This window comes from Aotus nancymaae, unplaced genomic scaffold (assembly GCF_030222135.1).
Source record: "Aotus nancymaae isolate 86718 unplaced genomic scaffold, 86718_ANA_hifiasm-v0.15.2.pri h1tg000004l, whole genome shotgun sequence".
Lineage (NCBI taxonomy): Eukaryota > Metazoa > Chordata > Mammalia > Primates > Aotidae > Aotus > Aotus nancymaae.
The window spans coordinates 9,969,771-9,987,711 of record NW_026988415.1 but is presented as its reverse complement, the minus strand read 5'-3'; the positions used below and the strand labels follow the sequence as shown (position 1 = coordinate 9,987,711).

Below are 17,941 nucleotides of genomic sequence, written 5' to 3'. Positions count from 1 at the left end.
GAATGGCCAGGCACAGTGACTCATGCCTGTAATCCCAGCACTTTGGGAGGCCGAGGCAGGCAGATCACCTGAGGTCAGGCATTCGAGACCAGTGTGGCCAACATGGCAAAACCCCGTCTCTACTAAAAATACAAAATTTAGCCAGGTGTGGTAGCACACACCTGTAATCTCAGCTACTGAGGCAGCTGAGACAGGAGAATCACTTGAAACTGGGAGGCAGAGGCTGCAGTGAGCTGAGATCTCGCCACTGCACTCCAGCCCAGGCAACAGAGTAAGAGCAAGACTCTGTCTCATTTAAAAAAAAAAAAAAAAAAAAGAAGCCTCGGCAGCATGATGAAACCTCATCTCTACTAAAAATACAAAACTTAGCCAGGCATGGTGGTGCATGCCTGTAGTCCCAGCTACTCAAGAGGCTGAGGCAAGAGAATCACTTGAACCCGGGAGGCGGAGGCTGCAGTAAGCCAAGATCACACCACTGCACTCCAGCCTAGACTACAGAGCAAGACTCTGTCTCCAGAAAAACAAACAAATAAAATAAAATAAAATAAAAATTAATTAATTAATTAATTGGAGGAATGAATGGACACATTAATTCCTGGCTCAGCTAACCTCTGGAGTCTTGATGATTATAACAGATACCCCTATGAATCACTCTGTCCTTGTAAGTACCTCTAATTTCCATGACAGCTAGGAAGGTGTATATACAATCCTGGGCCATGGAGGGCTTTCATTTTAATCAATAACATACCACTCTGGGCTGGGCTTTGGTAATTGGCAATAGGTAAAAGTTTCATACTAAATTGCACATGGTCAGAAGAAGAGAACTCAGGCCAACTGTCAAACCATATGTACTTTGTACCTGATACCTTAAGCTCAAGGACTGAATCATTTAAAAGTGACCAGAAAAAGTTGAATTTTTGAGATGACCTAGTAAGACCAGAAACTAGAAAGAAAGAAATGTTTCTTTACCAAAAAGGCTAAATTTACAGTTGAATGATCTTCATCCCAATTATGTGCATAACATATGAGAATATATCCTTTAATAAGGTGACTGAAAAGCCAAGTCATATGGCTCGACATAATATATGGGAATTTACTAAGCTTTCAGCTTTCAGTTTAAAAAGGCTTATGGGCTCAAAATTTAGGGAATCCTGAGAGGAAAAAGACAAAAGGAAGCAAATACATTCAGTAGAACAGCTGCATTACAACCAATAACCAACTTAGAAAAGGTTCTATCCTGCAGTCCAAGAAGTGCCTTAGGGAAAATAATTTTAAAATAAATGCAGAATTGTGCATGGGTATGCATCACTGAGGAGAATAAAGTCCACATTTTTCATGAGATTCCCAAGGTAGCTTGTGACCAAAAATAGAAACCATTCAAAACCACTGATCCAGTCACTTTGAAGCTGACACAGGGCAGACCAGCATTTTTAACTGTCCCAATTACTTAAAATCAACTTTCTAAAACAATAAGGTAAACTCCAACAACAGGCTAATGGCTGAGCTTCTGGTATGTTACCCTTGTGTTCCCAAATTAAAGAGTTTTTAATTATTCAAATAAGCATTAAAGACAGAGTCATCTGTGAAAGGTGACATAAACATATCAAAAGGGAATACTTTTTTTGTTGTTGTCGTTTTTAAGTCTCAACTATCAGTTTACCACTGTCTTATTAAATGAACTGCTCTAATTATTCCCTTCATAGGAAATGACTGCCTTCTTCTCTCCTTCATCAGGTCATGAGCTATTAAGAGATCAGGGAGCATGTCACATGTCTCCTTACCACAGGTGCCTAGAACAATAGCTAGAACCACAGTTTAGCACACAGAAAGTATACAAGAAATCTTTATACAAACTTGTGCCCTAACCATTTACTCTACTGGTTTAACTAAAAGGTAAACTTAGTTTCTATCACATCTTTTTTATTACAATACAAATGTAATATTTTAATGCAGACCAAGAAAAGTCTACTTTTTAGAGTTGTCTAACTACAAGCAAAATTTAGTTCAGCCATATACATCAAGTTATTCAATTAACTTGTTTATCTAAAAAGTAGACTCTCTGGCTGGGTCAGTTGCTACAAACCAAAAACAATGTTATCTCAAGCATGACCTCCAAGGCAAAAAAAAAAAAAAAAAAGTTAATAACAAAAAGAAAATGTGTATAACAGTTTTTTAGACACGATGAGAATTCAGTTTTTGTTACAAGTTAGTTCTTACTTGGAGATGTCATTAAATACTATCTATCTATTTATTTATTGAGACAGAGTGTCACGCTGTCACCCAGGCTGGAGTGCAGTGATGCATTCCCAGCTCACTGCAGCCCCTGCCTCCTGGGCTCAAGCAATCCTCTCACCTCAGCCTCCTGGGTAGCTGGAACTACAAGCACACGCCACCATCCCTGGCTAATTTTTGTATTTTTTGTAGATATGGGCTCTCCCTGTGAACCATCTCCCAGGCTGGTCTTGAACTTCATCTGCCTCAGCCTCCCAAAGTGCTCGGATTACAGGTGTAAGCCACCACACCCAGCCTCTTTTATACTATCTTTAAGTGTAACTATAAACTTAAAAAGTAGCCCAAACATTTAGAACATGTTTAAAACTATTTCTACAGAAAACACCAGCTTTGGACTGGGCACTGAGGCTGGTAGGTCACCTGAGGTTAGGAATTGGAGACAAGCCTGGCCAACATGGCAAAACCCCGTCTCCTTTAAAAATACAAAAAAATTAGCTGGGCATGGTGGTGGGCACCTGTAATCCCAGCTATTGGGAGGCTGAGGCAGGAGAATTGCTTGAACCAGGAGGTAGAGGTTGCAGTGAGCTGAGATCGTGCCACTGCATTCCAGCCTGGGTGACAGAGAAGATTCTACCTGGAAAGAAAGAAAGGAAAGAAGGGAGGGGAGGGGAGGGGACAGGATGGGAGGGGGTAACGCCAGCTTTCCCAGTACATACAATGCATTTTATATCTGGTTTGTAGTGGATTAAATAATCTGTACACAAGTGTGGTCACTAAAGATCAAATTATGTGAAAAAGTTGTGGGTCACTGGCTCAAATATGTGCCATCTAATTTGAGACCAAAATCTTATAAACTTACTAAGCAAATTTCCCAAAGGACAAAAGTAGAAGAGAATCTCAGCTTTGAGAGTCAATTATTTCATTTAAGCAAAAGGAGTCTTTGGAACTTTACTTGTTTTTATCAGTTCTGTTTTACCCAAGATTTCCAATTTATCATTAAAAATGCTGATGACTTAGCATTAAAAATGCTGATGAGGAACCTAAGACTACAAATAACTTTTTCTAATGTGTATGAATAGCAGCAAAAAAGAAAAAGAAAGAGACAAAAATAAAGTAGTAGATGTTTAAAGTAATAATAAAGTTAGCAGTTTAGTTTAGGAGGTCAAAGCAGCTGTATCACCTAAGGTCAGGAGTTTGAGACTAGCCTGGTCAATGCGGTAAAACCCCATCTCTACTAAAAACGCAAAAAATTAGCTGGGTGTGGTGGTGGGCACCTGTAATCTCAGCTACTCGGGAGGCTGAGGTAGGAGAATTGCTTGAACCTGGGAGGCGGAGGTTGCAGTGAGCCGAGATTGGGCCACTGCACTCTAGCCTCGGCAACGAAGCAAGACTCCGTCTCAATCAATCAATCATTCAATACAAATTTTTAAAACGCAGTCAACTGCTGAAGAAAACTTAGGGAAAACTCTACTGGACAGTGGCCTACGCAAATAATTTATGATGAAGACAAAAAAGTGAATGCCCAAAACCCAAAAATAAATGGGACCTAAAAAGCTGCACAGCAAAAGAAATACTCAACAGTAAACAGACAATCTATAGAATGGGAGAAAATATTTGCAAATTATGCTTCTGGAAAAGGACTAATATCCACAATCTACAAGGAACGCAAATAATAAGAAAAAAAAATCAACCCCATTAAAAGCTGGGCAAAAGGCTGGGCGCAGTGGCTCATGCCTGGAGGCTGAAGCAGGGGGATTACTTGAGGCTAGGAGTTCATGACCAACCTGGCCAACATGGTGAAACTCCATCTCTACTAGAAGTACAAAAATTTTTTTAAATTTTTTTTTTTAATTTTTAAAGAATAAAAACACACAACAGATAAACATGATGGAAACTAAAGATCCTAAAATTCACAGCAGAGTACAATCAATATTCCTTTTGCTAAAGAAGGGAATTTCCAAGTTTTGCACCGGCTACAAAATTCTGGTGATTTCCAAAGTCCCTGCAGAGCACATTAAAGTTGTGAGGCTGTAGAGGACAAGTTTTTCTAAAGAAAGTATTTGTGATCCCAGGAGAAAAAAAAAAAGAGCACTAATTTTATAAGCAAATAAAATTTAAAGTAGGTCAAAATGTTTGTCTTCAGTGTTACAGGCCTTAACAACACTTATAATGACACATTACTGATGGTAATTTGTAAACAAAAACAGCATTCAATTAAGATAGTTATTTTTATGATTGAAGGATGGAGAAAAAAATCAACACTTGCTACAAAGTTGGAAGGCAGCTAACATATTCTATAAACAGCATATTTTGAAAAAATAATCTTTTAAAAAATTCTGGTATAAATACAACAGCCAAGACAATGTGAGGAAGAAAAAGTCAAATTATAAAATTGTTGGTCTTTACAGAGTAGACCTGAACGCCTCCATTTAGAAGTATCCCACACATTCAAAACACATGAACCTGAGGAAATCAATAGTACTACTCAGTATGGTAATAATAATCACAGAAACACAAATAACAATAGCAGCTACCATTTGAGTTGTCGCCCCATGCCAAGCACAATGCAAGAGGAGAGAAAAGAGAAAAAAAATGAGGAAGGAACCTAAACAGCACAATGATGTAAAAAGGGCTCTTTATTCAGAGCAACTAGACCTTATAAAGTATTTTTACTACTGGTTTTATTACTAACTCTGCTTGGTGACCATGTCACTGTATTTCTCTGGGTTTGGTTTCTCCATCTGTAAAGTCAATAAATTGAACAAGATAACCTCTTAAGACCTTTCAGCTCTGTAAGTCCACAAGTCTGAATCAAAGGACTATTACCGACCATTTAATTGGTTACAAGGTGAGTCGAAATTTCCAGTAAAAGATCTTTTCACTATTTTAGGCACAAATATGTAAACCTCTGGCTAAGAATAAAATTTCTGCCACAAGTGTATAAGATTAACAGGAAATAGACATTTCTATCCAAAATAAAATGTTCTACAGGCCTACAGATCTGCCCATTAGGCAGGCAACAAAATTTTCACCTGTCCTGACCATACTTTACATGTTAAATCTCCCAGCTAAACGTAATCACTACTGTATCACCACCCAAATGAGAAATTAAATGCATATTTGAAAAACAAAATGTCATATATTTTTAAGGAAGGGCCTAATTTTGTGTTTGAGGTTCTAAGTGATTACAAATATACAGTGAACCAAATGTCACCAACTTTTATCTCTGTCTTGCCAGGGCACATGAGGAAGTGAGGAATATCTTCAAGATCTATTCCATTCTACAAGAGATGGCAGTAGGCTAACCTAGCACCTAACCTGGTCAGCCGGAGGTAAAGATTAGTTAAATAACACTTGTAGAATGATGACTACTGGGTACTAGGAGCTATAAGAAGTGGTTTCACACATAGAGTATTAGCCCCATTTCGCCAATGAGGACATTTAGACTCAGGGTGATTAATTTGGCCAAGATAACACAACTAGTACGTGGTTGGGCAAGGATTTAAATACAGGTGTTCAGACTTCCAGGCCAATGCTCTTAGTCCTACACTATGCTGAAGTAAGATGTATTCAAACAGTGACACAGCTGCAGTGATTTAACTCTTAACAGATCACAGGTGAAGGAGTGTACTGCGCAGCATGCACCCTTTGGGACATAAGACTGTATTTATACTTGAGAAGTGGGATGGGAGGTGGAGAGGTTGGCAGAGGAATTAGAAAGAGATGCAAATAAAGTCATTCCAGGACAGCTCTCTCCAAAAGAATGCAAATCATTTATATCCTAGTTCAGCCATTCAAGGGTAATTCAGGAAGCTTTGCACCAGTAAATAATTCCTATTTTTAGCACACTTTAAGGTTTAAAGTAATACACATAATCAACAAGCACTGTGAATCATAATGGAAGGCAAGTGAACGATCTTTCACCTATAATAAGCAAAGTGATTTTTTTAAATAAACTGTCTTTCAGAGGAATACTTACCATAGCTGGTATATGATCTGTATAAGTGCACATACATGTACACATATATAAATGCATCAGTGTCCTCAGAAGCATAAATTAGAATAAATGCATTATCTGATTCACTATATGAACATCTATTGAGTTAAAACAAAAACTTACCTTAGATGAAACTATTCTATTATCACAAAATCTTTGTGCAATGTAAGCATCTGTTTCCGAAACTGGATGATTGCCAACAAATACTGTGCGTGTACCAACTCGTTTCTCTTCTCCAGCACACTGACCAAGAGAAAAGGGAAAAAAATCAGTTTTTCATCACATTTCTTCACACTTCTACCAAGCCCAGGATTCTTGTCTAAGCATGTTGGGCTATAATCTGGGGAGAAAGTAGTAGGGATAGGAGAAAATCTTGTTAGGAAATTCAAAATCCACTAAGCTCTTACTTGCTGACATAGTAAAGATTACCAAAAGTGTTGCTTAAACCAACTGTTCTGAGGTCAACGGTGCAATTCTAAAATGATTAAAGAAAGTATCCTAGAGAAACAATATTTTTACTGCCAATCATTTTTCTTTCATTCACAGCTCAAATGAATCTTAATCATAACCTTCACTAGCAACACACTAACTTAAGAAAGAAAGAACTGGGAATATTTCATTTACTATGCAACTACTGAGGACAACCTTGCCAACTACCTCACTAGAGAACAGAAAGCACAATGCAGATTACTTCTAAACACAAAATAATCGTGTATAAGTGTACAAGTCAGAAATAGAATGTCTGCCACTACTGAAGAAATGATCAACTTTTTGTACAAGGCAACTGTAATTATTTGGCTTTATAGGATAGAGTGTATTTTGCAGTCTCTCAGAGCCTTATTGTTGTAAAGTCCTATTTCACACAATATATTTCTCTTGCCCCTTTTACATTTTTTTTTTTTTTTTTTTTTTGAGGCGGAGTTTTGCTCTTGTTACCCAGGCTGGAGTGCAGTGGCGCGATCTCTGCCTCCTGGGTTCAGGCAATTCTCCTGCCTCAGCCTCCTGAGTAGCTGGGATTACAGGCACACGCCACCATGCCCAGCTAATTTTTTGTATTTTTAGTAGAGACGGGGTTTCACCATGTTGACGAGGATGGTCTCAATCTCTTGACCTCGTGATCCACCCGCCTCGGCCTCCCAAAGTGCTGGGATTACAGGCGTGAGCCACCGCGCCGGCCCCCTTTTACATTTTTAGTAAGTAGACTCACTGAATCTAAAAGTTTCAAGACTGGGCTCCATTTTATCCCACTCTTTAATTTTGCTGAGGCCTCACTCTCTTTGCTTAAATCAGGATAATACCCTTTTCTTATATAAATTTGAGACAGTCTCCTTTTATGGTACTATATTACCATATCTGAGACTTACCTCATATTTATGTCAAAGGATGTTGATAGAAACCAATATCCATTTATATATTCCCATTATTTTTTAGAAATATAATTCCCCAACCTAAAATGTTTTAATATATGTAGTCACAGAGATCTTCCTTCCTTTCAATGATCTATTTTAAGGTCAAAGATTAAATGTCATCCTCAAAGTAATCATTTTAAGCAAGATTATTACTAAGAACTTGTAGTCTTCCAATTATCTACAATGTCTGAATGTATTCCAGTCTGAATTCGTGCATCTTAGGTAGACAGTATATAGAAAATAATTAATTTCTTCATTTTACAAAATAAAAATCACCCCAAAGTACAGATAAAACCTCCTTGCCTTGCATTTTAATTTAAGCTTATGATATTGCCTTCAAAATTTGTAGAGAATCATGCAAAAAGTAACTGGGACAAACTGAAATAGGAGAGATTCAGGTGTATATAACTCTGGAAAGCTACCCTGGCATGTGCTAAGGGAATCCGTGGGATCCCTGGAGACCTGGAAAAAGTCAGTAAGTATCTATGATGGATAGCTTAGTTATTTATCTGCCTGCCCAAAGACAAGGCATTGGAACACATGCACCTGCCAGATGTATAGTTTATTTGGCTTCACCCCGGCTCCCACCTTCTGTTGCAGGTTAAGGCCTCTCCGTGGTCTCCAAAACAGACCTGACTCTTATAACATACCAATTTGAATTACAGAAAATGTCAAGTTCACATATACATTGTAATTTGCAACCTTTAATTTAATATTCATATGGCTGTTTAGTTTTTCACACAAGCAAGAAGTGGCTATAGAGTAAATGAGGCAGAGTTACCTTTTATACATGTTCTTAGTTAATTCTACAAGTTGAAAGGGAGAAGAGGCAAAGGAGTTAGAGAATCAGTGAAGTAGGATATGTCGTGTGATGCCATTATGGATTTTTAGCCTCAATTACAGCAACCACCGATTAACTTAAAAATGGACTAGTGCTTTCCCAATTCTGAATTGTCTTCTATAGTCTGTGCCAAAGAACAAAAGGAAAAGGCACAACACAATTTTTTAGGCACATTGATATCTTTATGAATTCCCACATTTGAATGATATTTCCAGTTTTACTAAGAGCTTTCCGCATACATTATCTCTCTAATCTTTTCTGAATAAGGCCTAGGTGACCTCTACCTCCATTAAATTGGAGAAAATGGATTGAAATTACTATGCAGGTTTAGGGTTATGTGTGTGCAGATCCTGGCAGTGACTGTTGTTAGATGATGAAACAGAAGCCTGAAAGAAGCTGCAGAATGTCCACTTCTGAGCATTTTCCAAAATTACCCAAACAGGTTTGGGTTGAGAAGTGCCTGAGGACTGGGGGTAGGGTAGTATGAAGTAGGTGACTTCTGTTTCACCCTAAAATCTTATGAACCTGCAATATCTGGTGGAATGTCCTGCAACTGTATAATAGTATTTGGTACACATTAAAAAAAAAAAAAAAGCAATGCTGAACTCACATAAATTTACCGTAATTGTCCACCTGCTGCCAATATAGAGTGTTAAAACAGTGCTGTTATTTCCTTTGATTTTGAGTAATGTAGATGTCTTTGCCAAAGCAGAGAAATGCTAAGTAGAAATCATTTTAAAAATTCCTATTTGGATGGCACGCAGTGTAGTCTGGAGTGGGAGTGTGTGATTCCTGGCACCTCATAATGAATTGCAATTCATTAGGAGTCCATCCTGTTCTGAACTGCTTCCCATTCAATTGTCCTTAAGAACAGCATTTCTTAAAACTTGAAATATGCTGGTACTTATTCTATTTTAATGAGACATCACACTACATGATAAAGTATGGCAAATATTAAAAAGTATGTTTACAATTTATGAATTAACAGAGAAAACAATGTAAATTTCTTCCTCACGATAAAAATCAACCTTTTGTACTCCTAATTTATACTTCCACAGTACAAACTGAATACTGTAAAAAAAAAAAAAAAAAGCAAGTAATTTATACCCCAAAATGGCCTCTCAATAAAAAACCTAACAGAGTAATTATTTAACTGGCACCATCTTAAAATCCTATGTCTTTGCTAGTCATAGAAAATGAAAAGCTACTGGAAACAAAATTTGTTTCCCAATTGCCTCCAGACCAGTGACTAGATAAGAACTGAAGAAAAATAGAGACCTCAATACAAGACTGTCACTATAAAAGCTAGCACAGGATCTGAAATAAAGCCTACCTCTACATCCTTTCCAGGTGCTGGAAGACTTAAATTTATCAGTTAGCCATAGATCTTTGACTCTTAATCCTGGTCACACAGTGGCTTTAAACACAATACTGATGCTTGGGTATTTTATTTAATATTTAATTTTTCTGGAAGCTCCCCAGGTGACAATTCTAATTTGTAACCACAGCTGAGAATTACTGCCACAGACGCTCTCTTTCAAACAGTAATCATCCTTAAATAACATCCTATGATTTTTAGTATGCCATCCATAATCTTGCACTACTTCTTTAATTTAAATAATTTAAACAATTTCCTTTCCAAAGGTTAAGAATACAAATAATCCTCAAATATTGTTCTGTCCAACCATTTTAAGCTGCTCACAAAGATTCTCCTTCGATAATTTATTTTGCATGTGGTTAATCTTCCTTCAGTTATTCAGATCATTAATAATGAGAATTACAGGCCCTGATACAATGCAAAGCTACTTGGATTATCAGCAAATAATCTTAAAACTGATGTAATCCCTGGCAGTTACAGCATTATTTTTATTGGTCATCAAACTGCTTTCTGAAAGTTACTACAGCAAATAAAAGTATTTTCTCAAAAATGAACAAAAAAAATCCTTATTAAAATCTGAAGACTTGGCAATGATTTAAAACGGTTCTCCACACTCCAGCCCAAAGCTATTTTCTTCTCTGAAGCAGAAATATTTTTGAACAGCATAATGTCTTAAAAAGGCCAAATTCAAAACTGAAAGAGCATCTCATCAAAATTTCAGATGTCTATTAAAATGCTCCCAGAAGTCAGCATTTCCATACTAGGGCTGAAGGGGTGGGAGTACAGGGAGATCATTACAGTTCCAGGGAACATTTCCAGTGTATTGAGCTTCTTGGTTAAAATAACTACAATGTATTCAGTGGCCAAATTGCTGAGGTTCCCAAGCCCACTCCATTATAACAAGCAAAGTTGAATAAACTTGATGTGTAATTTATAATCATAACTCTAAAATGATCCTTAAAATTGCACGTTTCAGATTTTGCTTTTACTGCAACTTCTATAAGTGATTAAGCCAAAGGAAGTGAAGCAAGACCAATAGGGCATTTTGTGTTGTTCTGCCTTTAAAGTTTAATTACGGTCATATTAACTGAAATTCTCAAACACCTGACCAAAGGACAATTGAATACACAAAGTTTATCCCTAGACACAAATTTCTCTAATTAGGCATTGCCCAGTGGCAGCATATTCAACTGAATAAAACCTGCTATAGGAAATGGATATTAAGCCTCACATAAACACCTAAATCAGCAAGCACAAGGCTTAAGAAAAAGCACTGATCATGAGGATTTGGTTAAGAACAATGCCTTGTTTGGAAGCTCAGAGTGGACCTTTCATTATCTCAAACTGATCCACTGAGCAGTTTAATTTCAACAGTGATAATCAATTCTAAGTGTTCCCAATCTGATCCCCCTTCCTCCACCATGCCCTTACTCCACGAACTTCAGGGCTACAGAAATTGTGGCTCTAAAGACTAAAATGCAGCTTCATTACAGGATGGCTAGTAGAAAGCTGATGGATCGAAAATCCTGTAAACATTTTGTGATTCAAGATTCTAACAGGAGTTTTATCTTTTAATGACTCGGGTTCTTCCATTTATAGGAAGGAACCTGAGACTCTCAGTGTTCCTTTGGGGTCTCAGCAACTCAACTTTCCTTATTAACAGAATCTTTCCTAACCCAAAGCCTGACAATATGCACAAAAATGTAACTAGCAAATATACAAAGCCTCAGAAGTTCCCTTTCACTTTCACCCTACCCATCTTCACACACAGCCTTTCATTCCAAACACTCAACAAAATTAATTTAAAACTCTAAATAAAGAGATTTTTAACTCTAAAGATAGGAGCAGTGAGGCTGACAATCCAGCTAACCATTTACGATTACCCTCAGGAAATGGATAAAAATATACATGCAAATAAAAAGCAGGAATAAGCAGGCCCCAGGCCTCAAAGCCCAACCTAGCTGAAAAAGACGAGAATAAAATATAGATTACAAACCTCAGAGGCTGGAGGGAGAGATGGGACCATCTGCATACTGACATGCAGAAATTTGCTAACACAATGGCAGCTAAATCTCAGAGAGAATGCTGCAGATTATCAAGCAACTTATACCAACCCCTGTGATCCTTGTAAAGTTTCCCAGAACTTGGGAAGTGAGCCAACTGTGGCTTGCCTAGTTCCTGTACTTCCATGGGAGGCAGCAAAGAAAGCCATCAGGGGACAGTCTATTTCTTAAGAGTTCAAAGCAGTGCTCTAGAGGCCTTGGCCCCATTATTTCATCATTTTTTCGTTACTCTTCTCCAAAGACCTGATTTGCCTTAGTAACTTTTGTATTTTAAGGTGTTATTATTTTAAAATATCAGTATCTTACACCACACAACAATTTCTCCTCATCTTGGGAAGTTCTTTTCTAATCCCTGCCGACAATAAATGGACCACAATAAAAAGTGGGGCTAAACAATAAGCTTCTGAGGAAAGTTGAATTGAACTTTTGGTTGTAGTTTAACATAATCTAAGTATTTGCTATGATACAGAGTTTCCCCACCTCAAGAGAGTGACTGTAATATTGTAAATTCAAGCTTCAAAAATATATACAAGGCCTAAGCAGACAGTTTATGTGGAAAGGTCCCTTAGAGATGGAAGATTTTTCTCACTATTTAGATATCTCATAGGTAAGAAAGTTTTATCTCAGCAGCCAACAGTAATATCTAACAATCGCAAAGAAAAAAGCTGCTATTAGGGAGAAAAATGCCTTTATCAATATCATTACCTAGAAGAGATAAATTCTCATCCAAAAATTACTTTCTAGATCACCAGAGAAGAATTTCTATTACAGTATAAGAGGAGATAAGAAACTCTGGCTGGAGCAAAAGAAAAAAATATTGTAAAAGGGGTGTCTGATGACCTGAACAGGGTTTTATTTCCTGTTTCAGTGATAGTGTAATTACTATAAAAGTAGAGTTTCCTAGAAAGGTCTGTCAGTTCAAATATAAGTTGGAGTGTGTTCAGCAAAACCAATGAATGCATTTTTGCAAGTAAACTGTTACATACCATACAAGCAAACTGGCTTAAATACTGCCCAAGTTGTAAATGTAATTAATTTAAATATCACATCCAGGCTATAACTTTTCTTAACATCCCCAACAAAAGAAGTAGGTAAAAAGCAAGTTTCCACTGTGGAGCATGGCTTAGTTGAATAAATGAAAAAAGTAAGGGATTTCAGGGTGGGGGGGCATTCTTTCTGGATCTGGCACAGTGGCTTGGGCCTGTAATCCCAATGCTTTGCTTGAGGCCCAGAGTTCCAGACCAGCCTGGGCAAATGAGTGAGACTCCTATCTGTACAAAAAAAAAATTAAAAATTAGCTGGGCATGCTGGCACACACCTGTAGTCCTGGCTACTAGGGGAGCTGAGCCAGGAGGCTCACTTGAGCCCAGAAGTTCAAGGTTATAGTCAACTATGATCACCACTGCACTCCAGCATGGGCAACAGAGTGAAACTCCATCTCTTAAAAAAAAAAAAAAAATTATTCTTATAGGGCAGGCTTTCAGGATAAAATCTGGAGAGGACAGGGGAAGCAAGAAAGATATGAGAAATATTATTTATATCTTTTTATTCTTCAAAATGAGACCTGGAGAAAATGGCTTAGTTGAGCGTCATTTCCTTATCTATAAAATAAGGTCACATAACCTAACAGACTGCTTACAGCAAGATTAACAGAAACAATCACTTTAAATGACTGTAAACTATTCACAGCAACAAATAATGAGGTTTGTAGATGTTAACAAACTATGGGAATATTAAAACTCTAGCAACTGGGACAGCATGGAACTAGGCAATGTCTTAAACATAACCCACATGTGAATGTTTTATTTAAAGCAAGAAAGTTTCTGGCTCTACAGAAGAGGCACAGGCAATTTTGGTGCTACCCCTGCCTAAAGGGGCAGGATGAGTTATAGTCCACTAGCAGAGAGCGCTTGGTTTTGAAACCACTATTCTTCAGTGTTCATGAAGGACTAGAGTTGGCAAGGGAGGCTGACAAGTGGCATGTCTGATGACAACTGAGGGCCACTCGAGGAGCCCATGGAGGCGAGGCTGCTGTCCATAACATATACTATTAGTCTTTCGGAACTGTTGATCTGACACCCTGACAGTAAAAATAGGAATTCGTTTCTCCCTTTGTGGCAGAGCACACAGGCACTTGGGAACTGCACTGGAATTATTGACACTGTCTCTCTATCATCTATCTCTTCCCTCTTCCCAAAGCTTTGGATTTGAAGCTTCTTTGCAATATAAAGATTGGATGTTGCTATAAATATAACAGATGATCTGACTGTAATTATTCCTAAAATATGCTTAAAAGAGACTATATAAATTAGCAAGATGTTTGAAGTGTAATGTGTAACTTGTATCTTGAAGCATAAAAAGAAGAGCACGACAAATATTCAGTAATGCCTTATGTATAAATAAAAATTGTTTAGATTGTTAAATTTTAATGTGCCTTTGAGTATCGCCAACTAGGAATGCCACAGTAAGATAACTAGCAAGAATATCAGGATACCACACTCAATGTTCCCCAGACTGAGTTACAAGAAACAAGTTAATAATGAGGTTCCTTAGAGAAAGGGGAAGCCCACTCCTGTAACCCCTCCTCCCGGCTATTCACAACGCATACTCATGTAGTAAAAGCTTCATAAAGTCTTAAAGAAACCTCTTTAACTTTGTGTAAGTCAGCATTTCCCAAAATTTTTTCACCACAGAACTCTTTCTTCCCCACAAGGAAACTCCAGTGACATCACATTCTGTACAACATGTTTTGGGCAATGCTACTATAATATATCTCTTATCTCAGCAAACATGTCTGCATATCTGGGCTACATCTATGTAAGAGTCTGCTGGTAGGAAAAATACATCGTATTCACAATCAACTATACCGGCAAAGTACTCAACGGTATGAGGTGAGATCATTGTTGTATTTGTGACAATTTCTATCCATGTATACCAAAAATGGGTAAGTAAAATTAAGTATTCAGTTATGATCCCAGGTGGGTGTTTTCGCTTCTAAAGCTTAATTAAGAGAGGTAAGAAACCAGGAGATGGAGGTCCTAATCACCTTCTATCACCAATTAGTCTGTATGTGTCTTGGGGAAGTCCTGGCATTGGTTTCTTCATGTATAACTTGAAGAGGACTTGACTAATAATGTGATCTAAAATGATGCAGAGGAAATTGGGGCCAGATTTTCTTTATGATGGAGTTTCGCTCTTATCACCCAGGCTGGAGTGCAATGGTGCAATCTTGGCTCACTGCAACCTCCACCTGCCGGGTTCAAGCACTTCTCCTGCCTCAGCCTCCTGAGTAGCTGGGATTACAGGTGCCTGCAACCACGCCCAGCTAATTTTTTGTATTTTTAATAAAGACGGGATTTCGCCATGTTGGTCAGGCTGGTCTTGAACTCCTGACCTCAGGTGATCCTCCTGCCTCGGCCTCCCAAAGTGCTGGGATTACAGGTGTGAACCATAGCGCCCAGCTATTGGAGCCAGATTTTCTAGCAATAAAACTTGAAATGTGGTCGGCCAAGTGCAGTGCCTCATGCCTGTAATCCCAGCACTTTGGGAAGCCGATGCAAGCGGATCACTTGAGGTCAGGAGTTCAAGAGCAGCCTGGCCAACATGGCAAAACTCCATCTCTACTAAAAACACAAATATTAGCCAGGCATGGTGGCCCACACCTGTAATTCCAGCTTCTCAGGAGGCTGAGGCAGGAGAATCACTTGAACCTGGGAGGTGGAGGTTGCAGTGAGTCAAGATCACACGACTGCATTCCAGCCTGGGTGACAGAGCGAGACTCCTTCCCCCGCCATACACATGAAAAAGTTGAAATGTGGCTTTGGATGTTGCATCATTTGCCCCCTGTTTCAGCCTAGCCCCCTAAAACAAAACAAAACATTCAAGAGTGAGGAAGAGACCACTCCCTGTTTCAGGATAAAGAATAATTTACAGACTAATACACACGAGAAGACAATATATGTGGAATAAAAATTTGCGGGCTTAGGCCAGGCATGGTGGCTCAAGCCTGTAATCCCAGCACTTTAAGAGGCCAAGATGGACAGATCACCTAAGGTCAGGAGTTCAAGACCTGACTGGCCAACATGGCAAAACCCCATCTCTACTAAAAATACAAAACTTAGCCAGGACTGATGAAGGGCGCCTGTAATCCCAGCTACTCGGGAGGCTGAGGCAGGAGAATCGCTTGAACCAGGGAAGCAGGGGTTGCAGTGAGCCAAGATCATGCCACTGCACTCCAGCCTGGGTGACAGAACGAGACTGTCCAAAAAAAAAAAAAAAAAATTGCAGGCTTCAAAGCAGAAAAGGAGGGAGAAATAAATGAAACATTACGAAAAGTCACAAAGACCTGGGAAAGGGTCATGTGATAATGCCTTTTAAAAAATGTTTAAGTACAAACTGACTAGATAAAACTCCTTCAGTGTGCTAATTTTGGTACACTAGAGGGTACACTGGTTCTTTCAGGCTTTTAAGATGCCCACTTAAAACACAACAGTAGCAATTTATTTAATGGTAATCTTTAAATGTGAAAAAATGAATGCCTTTTCAAATGGGCCTGTCACCCTAGGGAAACTATTTACTTCTCTGATAAAACAGAATGAAATCCATGTCCCAGCAACTAAGGTACAATCACAAGTGAAAGCACATTAGAATTAACTACCATAAGGGCAATTTTTAACATTAATAAACCTCTTAGAATACAAATCTTACCTATACACAGGATTTCAGCTATAAAATGAAAACACACACACACACACAGAAAAAGAGAGAGAAAAAAACCATTTGAAATAATTTTTTATTAGGGTGGATACATTCAAAATGCATGACTTCAAAAAAACAAACACTACTCACACTAAAGGCCAAACCACCCTGAAAACCAAACAATTTTCCACAAAACAAATGTTTTTTACCAAATAGGAAAAACAGTAGTTACAAGTCCCATTCGAGTATATGATTGAAAATAGCAATGGGGTATTTCTAAAGCACACATAGGGGGTATCTAGAACAATTATAAGAATTTACAGCCAACATTAAAAAATGCCTAGGAAGCTTTAAACAGAAAAAATGCTTTCAGCTAAATCATGAAACACCACAGTGGTTTGTAGGTTTCTTCATTAAGAAACCTTTGCTCAGTGGAATGCAAGCAGCTTAGTCATGACTAGTACTCAAAAATTAAATGTTCATAAAGACTCAATTCTCCTGATTGCAATGCATTTAACTCCACTTTGCATTATTATAAAAAGCATATGTGTATGCAATGTGTTAATACATTTCTAAGTCTATTCTTGCTCTCTCTACTTTATAAACTCAGATATGATATGAAACGTTCTAAATGCTATCAAATAGTTATAATTTAAGGGTAGAAAAATGGCAGAAATCAATGAAATATAGGCAGTCCTCAAAGAATGGAAATTAAAGTGCATTTGCATTTGTTAGTATTATTAATGAGGACAAATTAATGGTGAAGTGATAGTATGATTACTTCAGATGGACAGGAAACTGAATGATCTTATATATAGTCAGTGTACTTGAGTATTCTATGATGTTCTGCTGACATCTCAGCTTGGTTCCCAGTCATTTACTACAAGCAATACAACTACTCCCTGCATGCTGAGCACAGCTAAACTAAAACAAAACAAAACAAAAACGGAAAGGAAAAGGATAGAGGCTGGGCACGGTGGCTCACACCTGTAATTCCAGCACTTTGGGATGCTGAGGCGAGTGGATCACGAGGTCAGGAGTTGAAGAACAGCCTGGCCAAGATGGTGAAACCCCATCTCTACTTAAAATACAAAAATTAGCCAGGCATGGTGGCAGATGCCTGTAATCCCAGCTACTCAGGAGACTGAGGCAGAGAACTGCTCGAACCCAGGAGGCGGAGGTTGTAGTGAGTGGGGATCATGCCACTGCACTCCAGCCTGGGTGACAGAGCAAGACTCCATCTCAAAAAAAAAAAAAAAAAAAAAGAAGGGTAGAAAACACAAATGTGTCAAACCAATAGAAAATTGCCTATGATGAGAACAT

The 17,941-nt window shown here is 38.2% G+C and overlaps 1 protein-coding gene across 6 annotated transcripts in view; it reads right to left on the bottom strand.

Annotated features, from left to right (window-relative positions):
- The window catches only part of ATP11C (ATPase phospholipid transporting 11C), a 220,415-nt gene that overhangs the window by 95,927 nt on the left and 106,547 nt on the right, over positions 1–17,941 (bottom strand). For 2 of the 6 annotated variants that reach the window (XM_012469903.2, XM_012469905.2), the window contains exons 1-2: positions 11,854–11,941; positions 6,353–6,472 (exon numbers count right to left, since the gene is read on the bottom strand). In XM_012469903.2, the coding sequence (XP_012325326.1) occupies positions 6,353–6,472; positions 11,854–11,889 (156 nt within the window). In that variant the 5' untranslated portion in view covers positions 11,890–11,941. Of the gene's footprint in view, positions 1–6,352; positions 6,473–11,853; positions 11,942–17,941 lie in introns of those variants that run through there. The other 4 variants (XM_012469906.3, XM_012469907.3, XM_012469904.2 and 1 more) reach the window with 2 other exon arrangements.